Here is a 15,293-nt window from a genome sequence, read left to right as displayed (position 1 = left end):
TATTCCCACAACTCTGCATCTGGTTAACCCACATTCTTGTTTTTTGTTTTTTCCCCATTTGTTCCAGCAAATCGATGGAGAAGCATTTTTACTCATGACCCAAACAGACATTGTAAAAATTATGAGCATTAAGCTAGGCCCAGCTCTCAAAATTTTCAATTCTATTCTGATGTTCAAAGCTGCGGAGAAGAATTCCCACAACGAACTGTGAAGACAGCGAATTCCGACACCATCAGCTTCCGCTTTGTAGCTCATCATGTTTCTTCAAAGCACAAGGACGGCTCTAGCTCCCAGTGAGAAGTCTTCAGAACTCACAAGAGCAGACCTCGGGACCAGCTGTCCCTCCAGACTGCGTACGCATTCCTAGGAAATGCTTGAGCTTCTCACCAGCTACTGTCCAACAACACTCACCTTTCGGTTCTGCTCACTGAGCTAAACTTATCTTTGTAAATCTTTTGGAGGTGGGAGGAGGGTGGGGAAAGGGAGGCTTCATTATTTATGGACGGGGTGGGGCAAACTAAGAACTTTTGGCATTTTGTAAACATCGTTGGATTCTCTTTCATGTACACTATCTTTTTTTTTTTTCAATACTTTCAGAAACCTTTTTATATAACTGAATTTCAACCTAAACCAAATCCGTTGAAACCTGGCTGAGTTTAGCCTGGGACTGGTGTCAGTCGTGTTCGCCCTGTGCCATATTTGGAATTGCAGCATTAGCCAAGTGTAACTCTGTGAGTCGCGACCTTGCCTAACTCTGCGTCATCCTCTGTTGGGACTGAAGCATTGTAAATACTACCTTTCTTGGAATCCATGTTTTCACTTTTGCACGCATCATGAATTGTTAAACAAATTACTTTTCACCAGCATCTTTACTGTTATTACCAAAAAAAAAAGTGTATATAAAAGAATGGACCTGAAAAATAAAATATATAAACCTACTTAGATTTGAATGAAGTAGTGTGAGCAGAATCGGTTTTTGTACATCATGGTGCCCACCAGAGGATGTTGCGGTCCTATCCCCGGGCAAGTTGATGAGGAACTTGATTTATGAGGTTATTGTGTGCATCGCTGTAAATGGCATGGAAGGAACTGGTGCTTTACCGAAAAGGACTCCCTCTGTTGCTGGAAACACTAATCCTTCAAGAGTCCCATCATTCTCCCAGGTCCTCCAGACCCAGAGCATCGCCTCAGAGTGAGCTGAGAAGCAGTGCGTAGCTCTTCCTGCGTAGACCTGCTGGGACAGTCACTCCAGCAGCCTCAAAATTCTTCCTGCTCACGGGTCGAGAGAGCGGCTCCCAAAGTCGTTTTTCCGGGAACCTCCAATGTAGAAAGATTCCTTTTCCTAAAACATATTTTGCCTTGATTTCTAAGCATCTGGATGCACTTTAAATGAAAGCCCTTGGTTATTTATAAACTCATAGTTGGCAGTGTTTCTTTTGTAAGCATGCACTTCTGAGGGGAAGGTAAATTATTTTGTCAGTCTTTTGATGTACTTTCTAATTCCAGGATTAGACCTTTATTCAAGGACTGCTTTAAAAATAGAAAGTTTAGTAGCATGCCTTCGGAACTCTGGGGCACGTCCCGCCTCTTTCCACAAACCCTTTAATGTTTTTCTGATGTAGGACTTCCTTTGATGTGCCATAGTAGGAGTTTATTATCAGTGCTTTGTCATTATTCAAGGTGAAACAGGGTCCGTGACATCGGCGGTGTCCTATTCATTTCTTTGCATGAATCTGCTAAATACGCTTTTTATTGTTCCTTTTTTTCCATTTTCTTTTGTTGTGTTCAGTATTTGTACATTTTAACTTGCACTTGTTACATGTGATATGAATGAAATAAAATCTTAATTACAGATTCCTTTTATATATGTATGATTTTTTTAAGGAGGTTGTTAAATGGGAAAGGTAGAAAAAAATGGAAATAATATCACATCTGGAAAAAGTCTTGGTTGTATTTTAGTATTAGAACGCAATATGCCTATCTGGCACTTGCAAGGCCCTGGGTTTGACCTGCTACACTACAAATCAACAACAACACTAAAGGACTGGGGCGATGCCTCCATGGCGAAGGAGCCTGTAACGGTAGCCTGAGGACCGGAGCTTGAATCCCCAGCAGCCACATGTCTGTAACCCCGTGCAGTGAGGGCAAAGGCAAATGGATACCTGAAGCTCATTGGCCAGGAAGCCTGCCTGAATTTATGAGCTCCAAGATTTGTGAGAAGCTATGCCTCAAAAGAAAATAAGGTAGTGAGGCTAGAGAAATATCTTGGTGGTTAAAAGTACTTGCTGCTCAATGTTCAGCCCCTACACGGCAACTCACAGCCCTCTAACTCCAGCTTCAGAAGATCTAACTACCCTCTCTGGGCCTCCACAGGCATTAGGTGCACTGACATAACATGCAGACAAATACTCAGACTTGTTAAAAAAAAAAAAAAAGCAGGGAATCAGTTGGGGAGAGTAGGAAGGCAGCAAGACACAGTAATAAAAGAAATGGACCACTGGCCCACACATACATAAAGCTGTGTGTGGCAGGGGGACAATGCAGGAGTCTGATGACTAAGTTTAGATATTTTTGTCAGTATACTTAGATGGTAGGATAAGTATTTTAAAAAGTCAGAAATCACATTTTTTAGCTCAAGTAGTTGTCATCCATATTGATAATGTTCTTTTTCTTCTAATTTAAAGTGAATGCTGTAATGAAATAAGATTTTTTAAATCTTATTTAAAAAAATCTCACTCCTAAGCAGTATGGCATTCTATTGGGGGAAAAAAAAAGAAAGCATTGAACATTCTTAGGCGGCACAGGACTCTTTGTATATCAAGCAGGTGATCTTTTTGACTGTCCCATCATGGGGACATGGTCTAGGTGTTACAGGAGAAAAGCGGGAGGGCTGATGGTAAGGGCTTCCTGAAGTAACAGAAGCAGACTTAGGATGAGACCACAGGGAAGGATGCATGGGAGCTCTCCCGTGAAGTTCTGAAAGATTTAAAACCCCATGTAAGGCAAATGAAAGCTGTCTGCAGGCCCATGTTTGCCATACACAGCACTCTCATCTTCTACATGCAGTGGACTCCCAGCCCGAAGATATCAGTGCATGCAAGTCAAGACTCTGCCCACGCCAGCATTTGTTCGAGTTTAGAGCCCAGCTGGCCCACAGCCCCACCCTGCCATCCTCCACAGCCCGAACGACCCTCAGCTTCCCACAGAGACTGTAGAGCCTGTAAGGAAAGAAGTACTTCAGAAACTGGTAAATCCAGATTTAAGGAGTTTTTGAACAATGGATTGGAGGGGATAACTTGAGTAATAAAAGGTTTGTAAGGAAATTACTATATTTTAGTTAAAAAGAAAAAAATTTAAAATGTTTAGCGTTTTAAAAAATCAGTTGTTGAAATAACCCAGAAAATGCTTATCGGATTATATTGCAAGTATTAACATATTGAAGTTTCTGCAATACCCAGGATGTACCCCCTGCTCTCCTGTCATCTAGAGGTTAGCAAGTAACAGGAGAGTTTGATGAGAATATCAAAGCACAACTTGAAGCTCTTACAGTTTTTTCTTGAGGAATTCTTCAGAGAACAGAGAGTGTCCTAGTCTCTTAGATCCCAGAAGTACGGGCTCACCCTTGTTAGGCATGAACAATCAAATTTCCAATGTGACCACTGAGTCTCTAGGGAAGGAACCATGGAAGATAAACATGCACAAACTGACCCTGTGCCACCAAGATGGTCAGCCAAGGAGGATACCTCATGTTTGATGCTGCCCTCGCACTCAGTGTTGATTGAAGGAAACAGAAACATATCAGACCAGGCAGGCCATCTGGGGTAAGGAAACTGAGGAGCACGTACCTCTCTTTAAAATATTCAAGTTCTTAAATATTCAAGTTCATGATGTTTCCAATCTAAGTTCTAAGACACTAAAGAGGCAGCCATCCAGCTCACGGGATTTCAAGCCAACATTTTCTAGCTATCACACTTAGTTAAATTCAGGGTCAGACCCTAACTGGGAACATTTTATCTCATGTCTTTTATGTCAGGTTAAAGTTTCTGGAACATGAAACCTTGGCCATCAAATTCCAATGAACTCAGATGAAAATCAGAGCTTTTAACTAGTGTTTTATTCCTGAACATAAGGTAAAGAACCAGACATCAAAAACACTTAAGAGAGCATGATTTTTCTAATCCCTACCTCTAAGGCAACCAAACCTAAATCAATCTGCAATTGTTTATGAAGCTTCCACTGCCCTGGAGGGTTAATTCACGTGCTCTTAAGTGATCGGAGGTTGAGATCTGATTCCTTTTCTTTCAAAGAAGGAAACCGGGGACTCTGCACATCAAAGATCAATGTCTCTAGGAAGTTCAAGGTTTGGGCCAGCCTTCTCGGACACTCAGCCCCAAATACAAGGAAAGCGGCCACCAAAGCAGCCAGAGCCGTGACACAGTCATCCATCTTCATGACCTTCTCTTTGTCCAGATACAGAGAAAACTCACAGCCGTTGACGTGGAAAGGGTTTTTAACTTCCAACACAGGTGTGGACACACGCACCTACAAGAGAGGGAATGATGTCACTACCCGCGGACACATAGAACAACCATGTGATAAAGCATGCCCAACATTGAACAGCATTACAGTAAATTAGCTAGTCATAGTGTAGAGCAATCATAAATATGATGAAAAGACCCAACTAGGCCCCTCACCTTCCATGAAGGTATGAAATGAACGGCCACAAACATACTGTATACCTTCTCATTCACAGCGACAAAAAGGCCGGGATCATCCCCGAAAACATCCGGGAGGAGTAAGCACGTGGCAGTCATCTTCATATCTGTCAAAGCAAGCATGTTCAAGTTAAAAAATGAATAAATAAACAGGGGGGATCAGCAGGGACTTTCAAAAACTGTAAGAAAAGCTACTATAAAAAAATATTGGATTTGCTCTCTGTTAAGTGATCATTACCTTCCAGTGCGACCAGCAAGTCTCCTTAGATGAGCGTCTCACAGTCACGTTTTGCAAATGTGTATGTGTCGCCTGTGTACATGTATGTATGCACATTTACATGTGTGGCCACATGTGTGTGGGTGGATGTGCAAGCATGTGTGGAGACCCACAGTTGACCTCAAGCGTCTCTCTCTATTGCTCTCCATTTTATTTATTGAACTGTGGTCCCCTGTTGTACCTGGAACTGCACATTCAGCAGGTCCAGTGAGCCAGCCCCCCATGAGAATCCTGTCTCTGCTTCCCAAGTGTTGGGGTTACAGATGCCCAGCTTGTATGTGGTTCTGGAGTCCAGAGCTTCAGAGCCCATGCCTGCACAGCCAACACTCTGCTTAGGTCATCTCACAACCATGTGTAATCCAGATCTTCTAGTGGACACTTCAAAGCCCCAGGTTATCCTCTGGGTGGTGGCCAGCAGAGGCAAGAGTTCTGTGCTGTGCCCATTTGCGAGGAAGATTTTACTATGCTTGGCTTTAAGGTGTATATTATAAAATTAAAAATTATAGTGCCCATAATATAACTTTATAATGATGACTGTACTTTTTTAAAGTTTATCTTTTTATTTTATATGCTTTGGTGTTTTGCATAACACCAAAGCATATGGTGTTTGTGAGGGAGTCAGATCCCCTGGAACAGGAGTTACAGATGGTTGTGAGCTTCTATGTAAGTGATGGGGATTGAACCCCAGTCCTTTGGAAGAGCAGCCAGTGCTCTTAACCACTGAGCCGTCTCTCCAGCCCCCATGAGTATACGCATTTAATCTTAACTTTTCTCTCCCTCTTTTGAAAAATGATCTCCTTCCTCATTGAATTGCACATGTTTCAATAAAGAGCTTCTGTCTGCAGTGGCAGAAATGGCCACCCCACCCCCCAACCCTGGGTTTACTGACACTTAAGCACGCCTTCATCTGTGTAGTGTTTCATCTTATCTTGAAGTGCAGCACTGATTGGGTTGTCCACTGCTGAAAAGGCAGGCAGTATAGTTTCTGAGTAGGATTCCAGAATATGCCTTGTTCTCTTACAAATATCTGTTTTTGTAAGAATCCGGACTTCTCTGAACAGCTGATTGAAGAAAGCAATATATATATACCAGGTCACACACACACAAAAAAAAAAGGTTATTAGCGTTCATAATAGAAGGAAGTAGCTAGCTCATTAGTTTCACACTAAGCTTTTATGAATGACTTAGAATAGATACCTGAGTTTTTAGTAGCTTAGTGAGCGGATGCAGGAAAGGGAGGCAAAGACTAGAAGTCTGCAGTGAACAGCAAAATCAATAATGGACACAGAATTAAGACTTTGGAGCCAGGTGGTGGTGGCACACACCTTTAATCTCAGCACTCTGGAAGCAGAGGCAAGTGGGTCTCTGAATTCAAGCCAGCCTCATCTACAGACTGAGCTCAAGGACAGCCAGGGGTACGCAGAGAAATCCTGTCTTGGAAAACAAACAAACAAAACCCAACAAACAAATAAAAACCTTAAGAAAACTTATGTTATGGAATTGGATGGTTTCCAATAATAGAATTAAAAATAAGGCCAATTATAAATTAAAACCTTAGATATAACTTTCACTAACTGAGGATCACAAAATGTGTATACTGGCTGAGTTACACAGGTAGAATTATAGAGGTATTTCTCTGTATAAACCACATTGTTGTCATTACAGTTCATTTTTTCCACTTGACATAAACCTAGAAATAGCAGGGAAGAGAGAGTCTCAACTAAGAAATGACTCCTATCAGACTGGCCCGTGAAGCTGTCTGAGGGCATCTTCTTAATTGCTACTTGATGGAAGAGGGCCCTGGTAGCACTTGTCTGGGCTGTGTAAAAAAAAGCAAGCAAGGGAGCAAACTAGAAAGCAGTGTTCCTCCATGGTTTCTGCTTCAGTTCCTGCCTCCTGGTTCCTGCCTCCTGGTTCCTGACTCAGGGTTCCTGCCTCAGGGTTCCTGCCCTTGGCTTCTCCCAAAGATTTTGGCTGTGTAAGCCAAATAAATTCTTTCCAAGTTGGTTTTGGTGCATGTTATCTCAGCAACAGCAACAACAGAAAACAACCTAGGATGGATGTATTTCAGCAGCATCCAGCAAAAGGCAAAACAGGAACACTACTGGATTTTCAGAAAGAACTTTTGAAAAATACCCAATCTTAGGACCCTAAGGGACCATTTTAGAGGCTATATGATTAGTTAAAGAGTATACATCTAGAAGAGTTGTCCTCCAAGATAAAGTAAACCCGATGGAAGCCTCTTGACTCAACACCTCTCTTCCCTGCACTTTCTAGAATTTTCTAAACTTGCTCTCCCAAAGAATTCCACCCCTGCTGCTCCCCCTCATTTGTTGACAGAAGGAGGTCATTAAGACCACTAGTCATCTACACAAATATGAATTATTTTAGTCACCTGTCCCTAATATTGTAACATTGAATGTTCTCCATGGGGCCTTGGATACTTGAGTAAATTATAAATTGTCCAAGGACTAGGACTAGGCATTCTAGGCTAGAACTCACGGCCTCATCAGGGCACAGTGGTTCTGGTCAGGCACCTCACAGCAGAGAGATGATTCTTAGGAGAGGCTCTCAGTGAGCAGGCAGGCTATCACACATGAAGAAGATCCAATTGACCATTTCTCTGGGCCCAGGGCCTAGGGTTTTGTTTGTTTGTTTGTTTGTTTGTTTGTTTTTGTGGGGTTTTTTTGGTTGTTGTTGTTTGTTTTGTTTTTGTTTTTATTTTGAGATCATTTATTTAAATTAACATTTAAATAAATAGAGTTTACAGATACCCTTCAGTATCTGTAGATAATAAGAACTACAGACCCACTTGACCATAGCTGTAGGCATGATGCCTCTTTGCCTTTTTTTTTTTTCTATGTGTACTTCCTAAGCACAAAGACATTCAAAATTGGGGGATATAATTTGCTGTTTAGTTTAAATATGCCAGTAATTCAATCATATTCTTTCTGGATCCAAGGTCACTCATGAGATGTAAATACCATGTTTCAAACTGGGTCTCTTGCCTGAAACAACTGCTGGGTTTCTTGGGCATTTTTAAAAAGTGGTTTGTCACTATGTATATCCTCTCTCTCTTGTGTTGTATAGTATTTCCTTAGGGCTTCTGCATTTGGGGTAAGAATGCTTGCATTTCTCACTGGATCAGGAATACTATATGGGAATTTGTCTCTATACAGAAGATACTTTTTTTTTTTTTGGTTCTTTGAGACAGGGTCTCTTTGTATAGCCTTGGCTGTCCTAGAAATAGCTCTGAAGACCAGGCTATCCTGGAACTGACAGAGTTCTACCTGCCTGTGCCTCCCAAATTCTGTGGTTAAAGTCATGTTCCACCACCACCTGTTAAAGATACTGGCTTTTATCAGTTGGTTAAGTTGGAATCTATCAACTTCTCCACTTCTCAGTGTCTAAACTATGTTGTATTTGATGAGAAGATAGATTAAGAATAACTACCTTTTTTCTATGGATTTTTGACAGACAGTTTCGCTAGGGAGCCTATAGAGCCCAGAACAACTTGGAACTCACTCTGTAGCCCAACCTGCTTCCTGCCTCCTGGGGCAGAGGTTATAGACAAGTGCCAGGACACCTGGCCAGCTCACATAACTTTATCTACCAGATTTAATACCCATTGATAGAAATATCATTGGGTTCACTGCCAAGTGACATCTGGCTTATCTGCCTTTTCTAAATGTATTCGTTGGCACTCTAATTACTACAGGAAAGAATTTTCTCTTCTTCCACATGTATTTACATATTTATAACACAACATACTAACAAATTCCTATCTCACTCAAAAGGCTACAAAATATGATCCTCAAAATATTTATATAACTTTATGTATTTTCGCATTTCTTAGATTTTGTCAGTAAAGGATATGTCCTCTTGACATAGCCCAATACTTGGTGAACATTTTTTAAATTATGGCATTTTGCAATATTTCAGGCTTGTCATAAACATTATATATATAGCATGTGTGTGTGTGTGTGTGTGTGTGTGTGTTTCTTCACCATAGAATCCACCATGTCTCTCAAAAGCTCTGGTTCTTCTTATTGGAAAATAAGATTTAGAAACTAAAATTTCAACTCCCAAAATGTGCCTTTTCCTACAGAGATGTCATTGCTGTGGGCTTTCTCACAGAACAATGCTGAGGAATACGTTTTACACACTGTGACTCGTGTTGGAATCAGAACAGTCTCTTATTTCAAACAATTGCAAAAGAGAAGCCAGTGGGTTGCAAAGGAAGTGTTCCTGTGGGTATACGCCTGATCAAAGGACCATCCCCAAAGCCTCTGTCAGAACCACAACCTCACACAAAGGCCACCACAATGTCACACACACAAAAGACCTTCTGCTTCTGCAAGGACACCAGGCCAGCTGCCTGTGTAAACTTAATACTGACCTTATAGCCGAAGATTATTGTTTCAGTTTATGTCATCTTCCCCATTTTGACTTTTAATTCTTTTTTTTTCCTCCTTGGCCATCCATACTCTCTAACAGAGCCAATAAAAAACCCCACTGCAGTTTCCAGTTTCAAATCCAGTATCCTCAGAGAATATCCCATTTGCCATTTAAGTGACAGACAAGACAGAAAAACATAAAAATGCATAAGTGCTTATCTACCTGCATATAAACAGAGTCAACCATACTGCCCGCACTTTGATATCCAGCCTAGCTCAGAGGCCTTCCTCTCACCTTCTTCTTTCCATGCTTCTAACCCTGCAGTAGTAAGGCCTGCCACTGTCCCCAGTGCTCATACTTACAGTCACCAAGCTCCCAATGAATACTGGCCGGAAAAGCCCTTCTCCACAATTTAAAACAGGTTTCTTTGGTTACACATATTGGGAAATTTCTGTTGATCAGTCTTCGAGTCTCACCCCTGCTTTGGTTTTTACTATGTGTCTAGGCCTATCCACTGAGGCACTTACTTGAAGGCCTTTCAAATTCCAAATTTCTATTTCTTTTTCTTTCCATTTTTCCCCTTGTCTTCATTGTCTCTTCTGAGATTTCCCACAAATATGATACATTGGATTCATTGGCCCTACTATGCTTCCCAGCACCCTGAAGCGACTTACTAGACCTTTGGAAGACTAGGTTATGGATAGGACTGGTCAAATGGTTACATGAGCTGGGCTTGGCAGGATACGGCTTGGCAGGATACGGCTTGGCAGAACTGTCTAAACTCCAAACTGGTGCCCAGTACATGAAATTGGTCTTCCATAGGCAGGATGCATGAGTCCAGAAATCTGGCGCAGCACCCAGAGCAATGCTGCTCACTGCATGGCTGTGACATAGCAATCTACTAGCAGGGAGTTTGCATCAGTTGGTTTTCCTTTACAGGGTGCTAAATTTTGGCAGTCAGTCAGTTTAGAACCAGCTGTTCCTGGTCTTTCAGGCGTCATCATTTGTTTGGACAAGTTTATTTGGGGTCTTGCTCTTGACTGGGTAAAAAACAAGGCTAGGGGTGATTCTTACTCACAAGGCCTGGACTTCCGGTGTCACGTGAGAGCTCTGTGCACCAGGCCCAAGCTTCTATCTACCTTGAGTGCTTCCAGTCCGGTAGCAGCCTCAACCTTCAAGGCATTGGGGAGTCTAACTCTGAAACGTGTCCCCAACTTCTTCAGAATCCTGTCCAGCCAACAAGAGCTGTCCATCATTCCCAAACTGTAGTTTCTTCCTCTTGTGCTGAGTGGGACCACTAAGTGGCACTCGGCTCCATCTGTCGGTGCGGCCATCTGTCAGTGTACACGAAGCGCCCTACCCACCAAGGATCCGAGTCCAAGGAAGCCTGGAATTTAGGTCTGCGAGCAGTTACCTCGTCAGTTTTGGTCCCTGAGCTTTATCCATGCTGGCGCTGGGAAGCCCAGGTCAGCATCGTCATCATCCGTACTCCAGAAGAGCAAATGCAAACCTCATGGTTCTTTATAAACCCTTTTTTTTCATGCTTTATAAGCCCTGTCCTTAGGAATTTCAGTGAAGTTATGGGTTCGGTTTGGTTCGGTTTGGTTTGGTTTGGTTTGGTTTGGTTTGGCTTGGTTTGGTTTGGTTTGGTTCGGAGTCAAGATCTCCTTAAACTCCCTGGCTCAAGAGCTTCCCTGTCTTTCTTTGCATTGGGTAGAACGACAGTTTTGTACCACAGCACCCACTTCCACTCAACTAAGAGATTATTGTTGAGGCTGCTTCTCAGAAGGGAGTAAGCTGTAGCACCTCAAAGGGTCTCTAGAAACTTCGAGTGTTTAATTTTTTTCTCTTCCCTCATAAATAAATCCCTGCCACACTTGGCTTTTGTCATAACCATAAATTCCAGTGATAGAATCCTAGTTGAAAACTTTACACAGTTTCATAAGTGATTTAAAAAAAAAATCAAGCACTCGGGGAGGCAAAGGCAGGGGGATCACTGTGAGTTCGAGGCCAGCCTGGTCTACAGGAAGAGTCCAGGACAGCCAAGGATACACCAAGAAGAAAACTCATTTGAGGAAAAAAAAAATGCCTTTATCAGATTGGCCCAGAGGCAAGCCTGTGAAAGACAGTTTCTTGACTGTGTGGGAAGGCTCAGCTCACTCCTTGGGAAGGCTGTCCTGGAGTCACAGAAGAAAGTGAGCCGAGCAAGCCGTGGCGAGCAAGCTCACGAGCAGTGCGCTGCAGGGCTTCCGCTTCAGCTCCTGCCTCTGGGATCCACATTCCAGGTGCTGGACTATGGTGTGAAAGTGCACGCCAAACACGCCCCCTTACCCCCAAGTGGCTTTTGGTTATGGTGTTTTATCATAGAAATAGAAACCCTAACGAAGACGCTTTATGAAACCATTTGATTTTATAAAAGAAACAGAAAAATGCTACTCGGGAAGTGTCCCGGGCATGGTTCTAACTGTCTAAACGCATGCAAAGTGGAATTAGTCTGGTGATGATACACCCTGAAGTACAGACGCCCCCGCCTCCCCAGAAGACAGCAGGGCTGGTTGTCTTGAAGGGACTCCGGGCAGTTCTGACCCAGTTGTCCTGCCCATGCCCTACTGAGACTCACACCCACCGTCTTTCCAGGCTGTCTGGTCACTACTCCAGAGGAAAGGGGGTGGGAGGGTAGGGAGTGAACTTGACACCAAGAACAAAGAATGTTCTAAGTGAGCAGCTTACCTGGTAAGGGCACTTCAGGAATGGAAACATTTTAAGAATGTCCTTGAGAGGTGTTCGGCTGCCTATCATCTTTCTTCTTATTTCCAAAGTCTAGCTCATCCTCTTGTCAATTTCCCTCCAGTCCTTGTCTGTTTTAACGTACTCTCTCTGCAACCAGTTAATATGTTCATCCACCTCTGCATCTAAGCAAACAGATTTTTCCTGCCAAATATTTTCAAAGTTATCAGTGAGTCTCATGTTTCAAAGCAGTTGAATACTTCATGAAAACCTGGCTCTCTAGAGACTGTGTCACACTCTTCTTGCTGTATGTATAATTGTGTATTGCCATGTGTAATTTCACTTGGTCTTGAACATGGTTAAACCAAGGAATAGTCAGTTATGACAGCAAATTAGTTATTTACAGGGGAATTATAATCTATGCTTTTTAAAGAAAATTATATTTATTTTTGTTTATTCGTATGTGTGTGTGTGTCTATTTGTCTGTAAGTGTAGTATGTTGTGAGCAGTTGTGAGTGACTCAGTATGGGTGCTGGCACTGAACCCAGGTTCTTGGCAACAGCAACAAGAGCTGTGAGCTTCTGAGCCATCTTTCCAACCTCCTAATTTGTGGTCTTGATGAATGTAAAAGAGTTATATTAGTTCCTACTTACCACTTACATGGAATCAGGAAATCAGATTATCCTGAAAATTCACAATTTACCAGAGTGTTATTTCTATGGGCTTAGTTCTTAGAAGACAAGAAAAGGCTTTAATTAAGGTTTTGTTCATTATGTGTCTTTTTTTCCCCTTTTTTACGTGTGTGTGTGTGTGTGTGTGTGTGTGTGTGTGTGTGGTGTGTGTGAATGGAGGGGTATACATGTATGCACATGAGTGTGGAGGTCTTATGTTGACATTAGAGGTTCCTTGGCCATTTTCCATATACATATATGTGTGTGGGTATACAGGGGCTCTCTCTGAACCTGCAGCTCACTAGCTGCGTACACTGGCTGACTGGAAGGCCCAGGAATCCTCTTGTCCTCACCTCCCATCGGTGAACTTGGATTGCAGACTCACGTTACCATATCCACATGAGTGCTGAAGACTGACTCGGGCCCACGTTTGTGTTATAAACACTTCACCCTCTGTGACATCTACCCAGCTCTGTCTTTTTTTTTTTTTAATGCCTTTTTTTAGTTGCTGAACCATACCAAGCCACCAAAATTCAAATTAATAACTGGTTTTAGTGACAATAAACCATCAATGTGTCAGTCTTGCTCATTAAATACTGGGTGGCTTGGTAGCAGCTACAGAGTATCTATGTACCTTTGTTAAAAAAAAAAAATGCTAAGACAATTGGCTTTGTGGAAGCAAGAAGGAAAACTATAAAAATTTATTTTGAGGAACTCAGTTGACTGCATTTGAATAAAAGCCAGCCAACAGTCTAGCTCACTAGGATGTAAGCAGATGTTACCTGTGAGTGAGGAAGACAATATTAAGGAACTAGAGTGCTCTGACACAAAGCGTTACTAATGTTAGGGAAACTTCATGTCAACCCCTATGTCTGTGAGCTCAGGATGACCAGCCAGACACAGATCAAGTGAATTCGTAGAGAAATATATTTCATCACACCAGCTTGAAATAAAGTTTCTCCAGTCTTACATAAATTTGATTAGAAGATTAAAATCTTTCCAAAAATAAAAAGTAAGGGTTTAGAGCTAAATTCTACTTAACATTTGGAGTCGAGTGCTCTACATTTATGCAAATTTTGCCAGAAAATTAAGAAGGAAAAAGACAATACCTCCAGTCATTCTACAATGCCTCTCTAATGTGACCCTCAAATGTAAAAGAACAGCACGAGAAAGGGGAATTCAGATCACACTCACAAATGAGGTTGAAATTCCAGAAACCCAGAAAACTATCTTGGGCTTATCACCGAAACGCAGCATTCATTTGACCTTGCAAAGGAACTTTGAACCTGATGAGACATGTGATTGATTTCTGCATAACATTTCACACGTTATCATGCTGAAATCCCAATTTGGAAGCCACTATTATGGAAAGGCTTGAGACATAAAAGAGAAATGCAATGTATTAAGAGCTCCGTACTTTACTTGGCCTGTTCAAATATATGTAAGCATTATATAGTGTATGAGGCAGTTTGAGATGAAAAACATAATTGATCATTCCAAATAATGTTGAAAATCATCACATATCATTCCACATCCACTAACGATTTACAGGAAAATATTCATCAAAGTAAAATAATCAATTTGAAAAAACTATATTTGTTAAACAAAAAAAAAAAATCTCAAGCTAACATCATTTCTGAATGGTGAAATTTTTTTTTAAAAGTGTTCTCCTTAAAGTAAGAGACATGTCAAATATGCTGTATAAATATTCTTACTCAGCTGTCTGCCGAGACGAGGACAGAGAACTGTGCACCAGAGAGATGGCTTGATGGTTAATGACACTTGCCAACAAGCTTATCAGTCTGAGATCAATCCCAGAATCCACGTGGAGAACCACCTCCCACAAATTGTACTCTGACTTACACACCACATACACAGACACACAGACAGACACACACACACATCACACACACACCATACACATACCACACACAGACACAAACATACATACACATGCTACACACATAGACACACACACACCAACATACATACACATACCACACATACAGAGACATACACACATACATACAGCACACCCACATACACACACACCACACACAGATACACTACACACACACCACACACATACATACATACACACCACACACACATATATATACACACATACTACACAAACAAATGTAATAAAATTTAAAATAAAAATAAGTTATAAAACCCAGAGATAGAAAAGAATTGTTTTTCCTACATGATAACATTATTTAAGAAAAACACCAAATCATGCACAGTATGATTGAGAGATTTTTCTGAGCTGCCAAAAACAAAATCAATAAACCTCATCTAGCAACAATCAAAAAATATAATTTGTTTTTGATAGAGTTTTACCGTGTAGCCCAGGCTGGTTCCCAACTCTTTATCCTTCCTACCCCAGCCTACTAAATGCCGAGATTACAGGTATGTGCTATCTCACTCAGCTAGAAAATATTTTTACTATTTTAAAAAATAATAAATCATTTTTAAAATAATAATTAGAAGTAAATCTAATAA

The 15,293-nt window shown here is 41.5% G+C and overlaps 2 protein-coding genes across 8 annotated transcripts in view; one reads left to right on the top strand and one right to left on the bottom strand.

Annotated features, from left to right (window-relative positions):
- L3mbtl3 (L3MBTL histone methyl-lysine binding protein 3) overlaps positions 1-1,854 on the top strand; it is a 97,597-nt gene extending 95,743 nt beyond the window's left edge. For all 7 annotated transcript variants that reach the window (XM_060373402.1, XM_060373401.1, XM_060373407.1 and 4 more), the window contains one exon: positions 68-1,854. In XM_060373402.1, coding sequence (XP_060229385.1) covers positions 68-211 — 144 coding nt within the window. In that variant the 3' untranslated portion in view covers positions 212-1,854. The remainder of the gene's footprint in view (positions 1-67) is intronic.
- A 2,410-nt stretch (positions 1,855-4,264) lies between these two features.
- Samd3 (sterile alpha motif domain containing 3) overlaps positions 4,265-15,293 on the bottom strand; it is a 43,782-nt gene continuing 32,753 nt past the window's right edge. The window contains 5 exon segments of the mRNA XM_021659487.2: positions 4,265-4,290; positions 4,293-4,542; positions 4,740-4,822; positions 5,882-6,053; positions 12,121-12,321. Coding sequence (XP_021515162.1) covers positions 4,265-4,290; positions 4,293-4,542; positions 4,740-4,822; positions 5,882-6,053; positions 12,121-12,321 — 732 coding nt within the window.

The sequence above is a fragment of the Meriones unguiculatus genome, chromosome 20, assembly GCF_030254825.1.
Source record: "Meriones unguiculatus strain TT.TT164.6M chromosome 20, Bangor_MerUng_6.1, whole genome shotgun sequence".
NCBI classification, from domain to species: domain Eukaryota; kingdom Metazoa; phylum Chordata; class Mammalia; order Rodentia; family Muridae; genus Meriones; species Meriones unguiculatus.
Note: the sequence above shows the minus strand (reverse complement) of the source record. Positions and strands in the feature narration are given on the sequence as shown.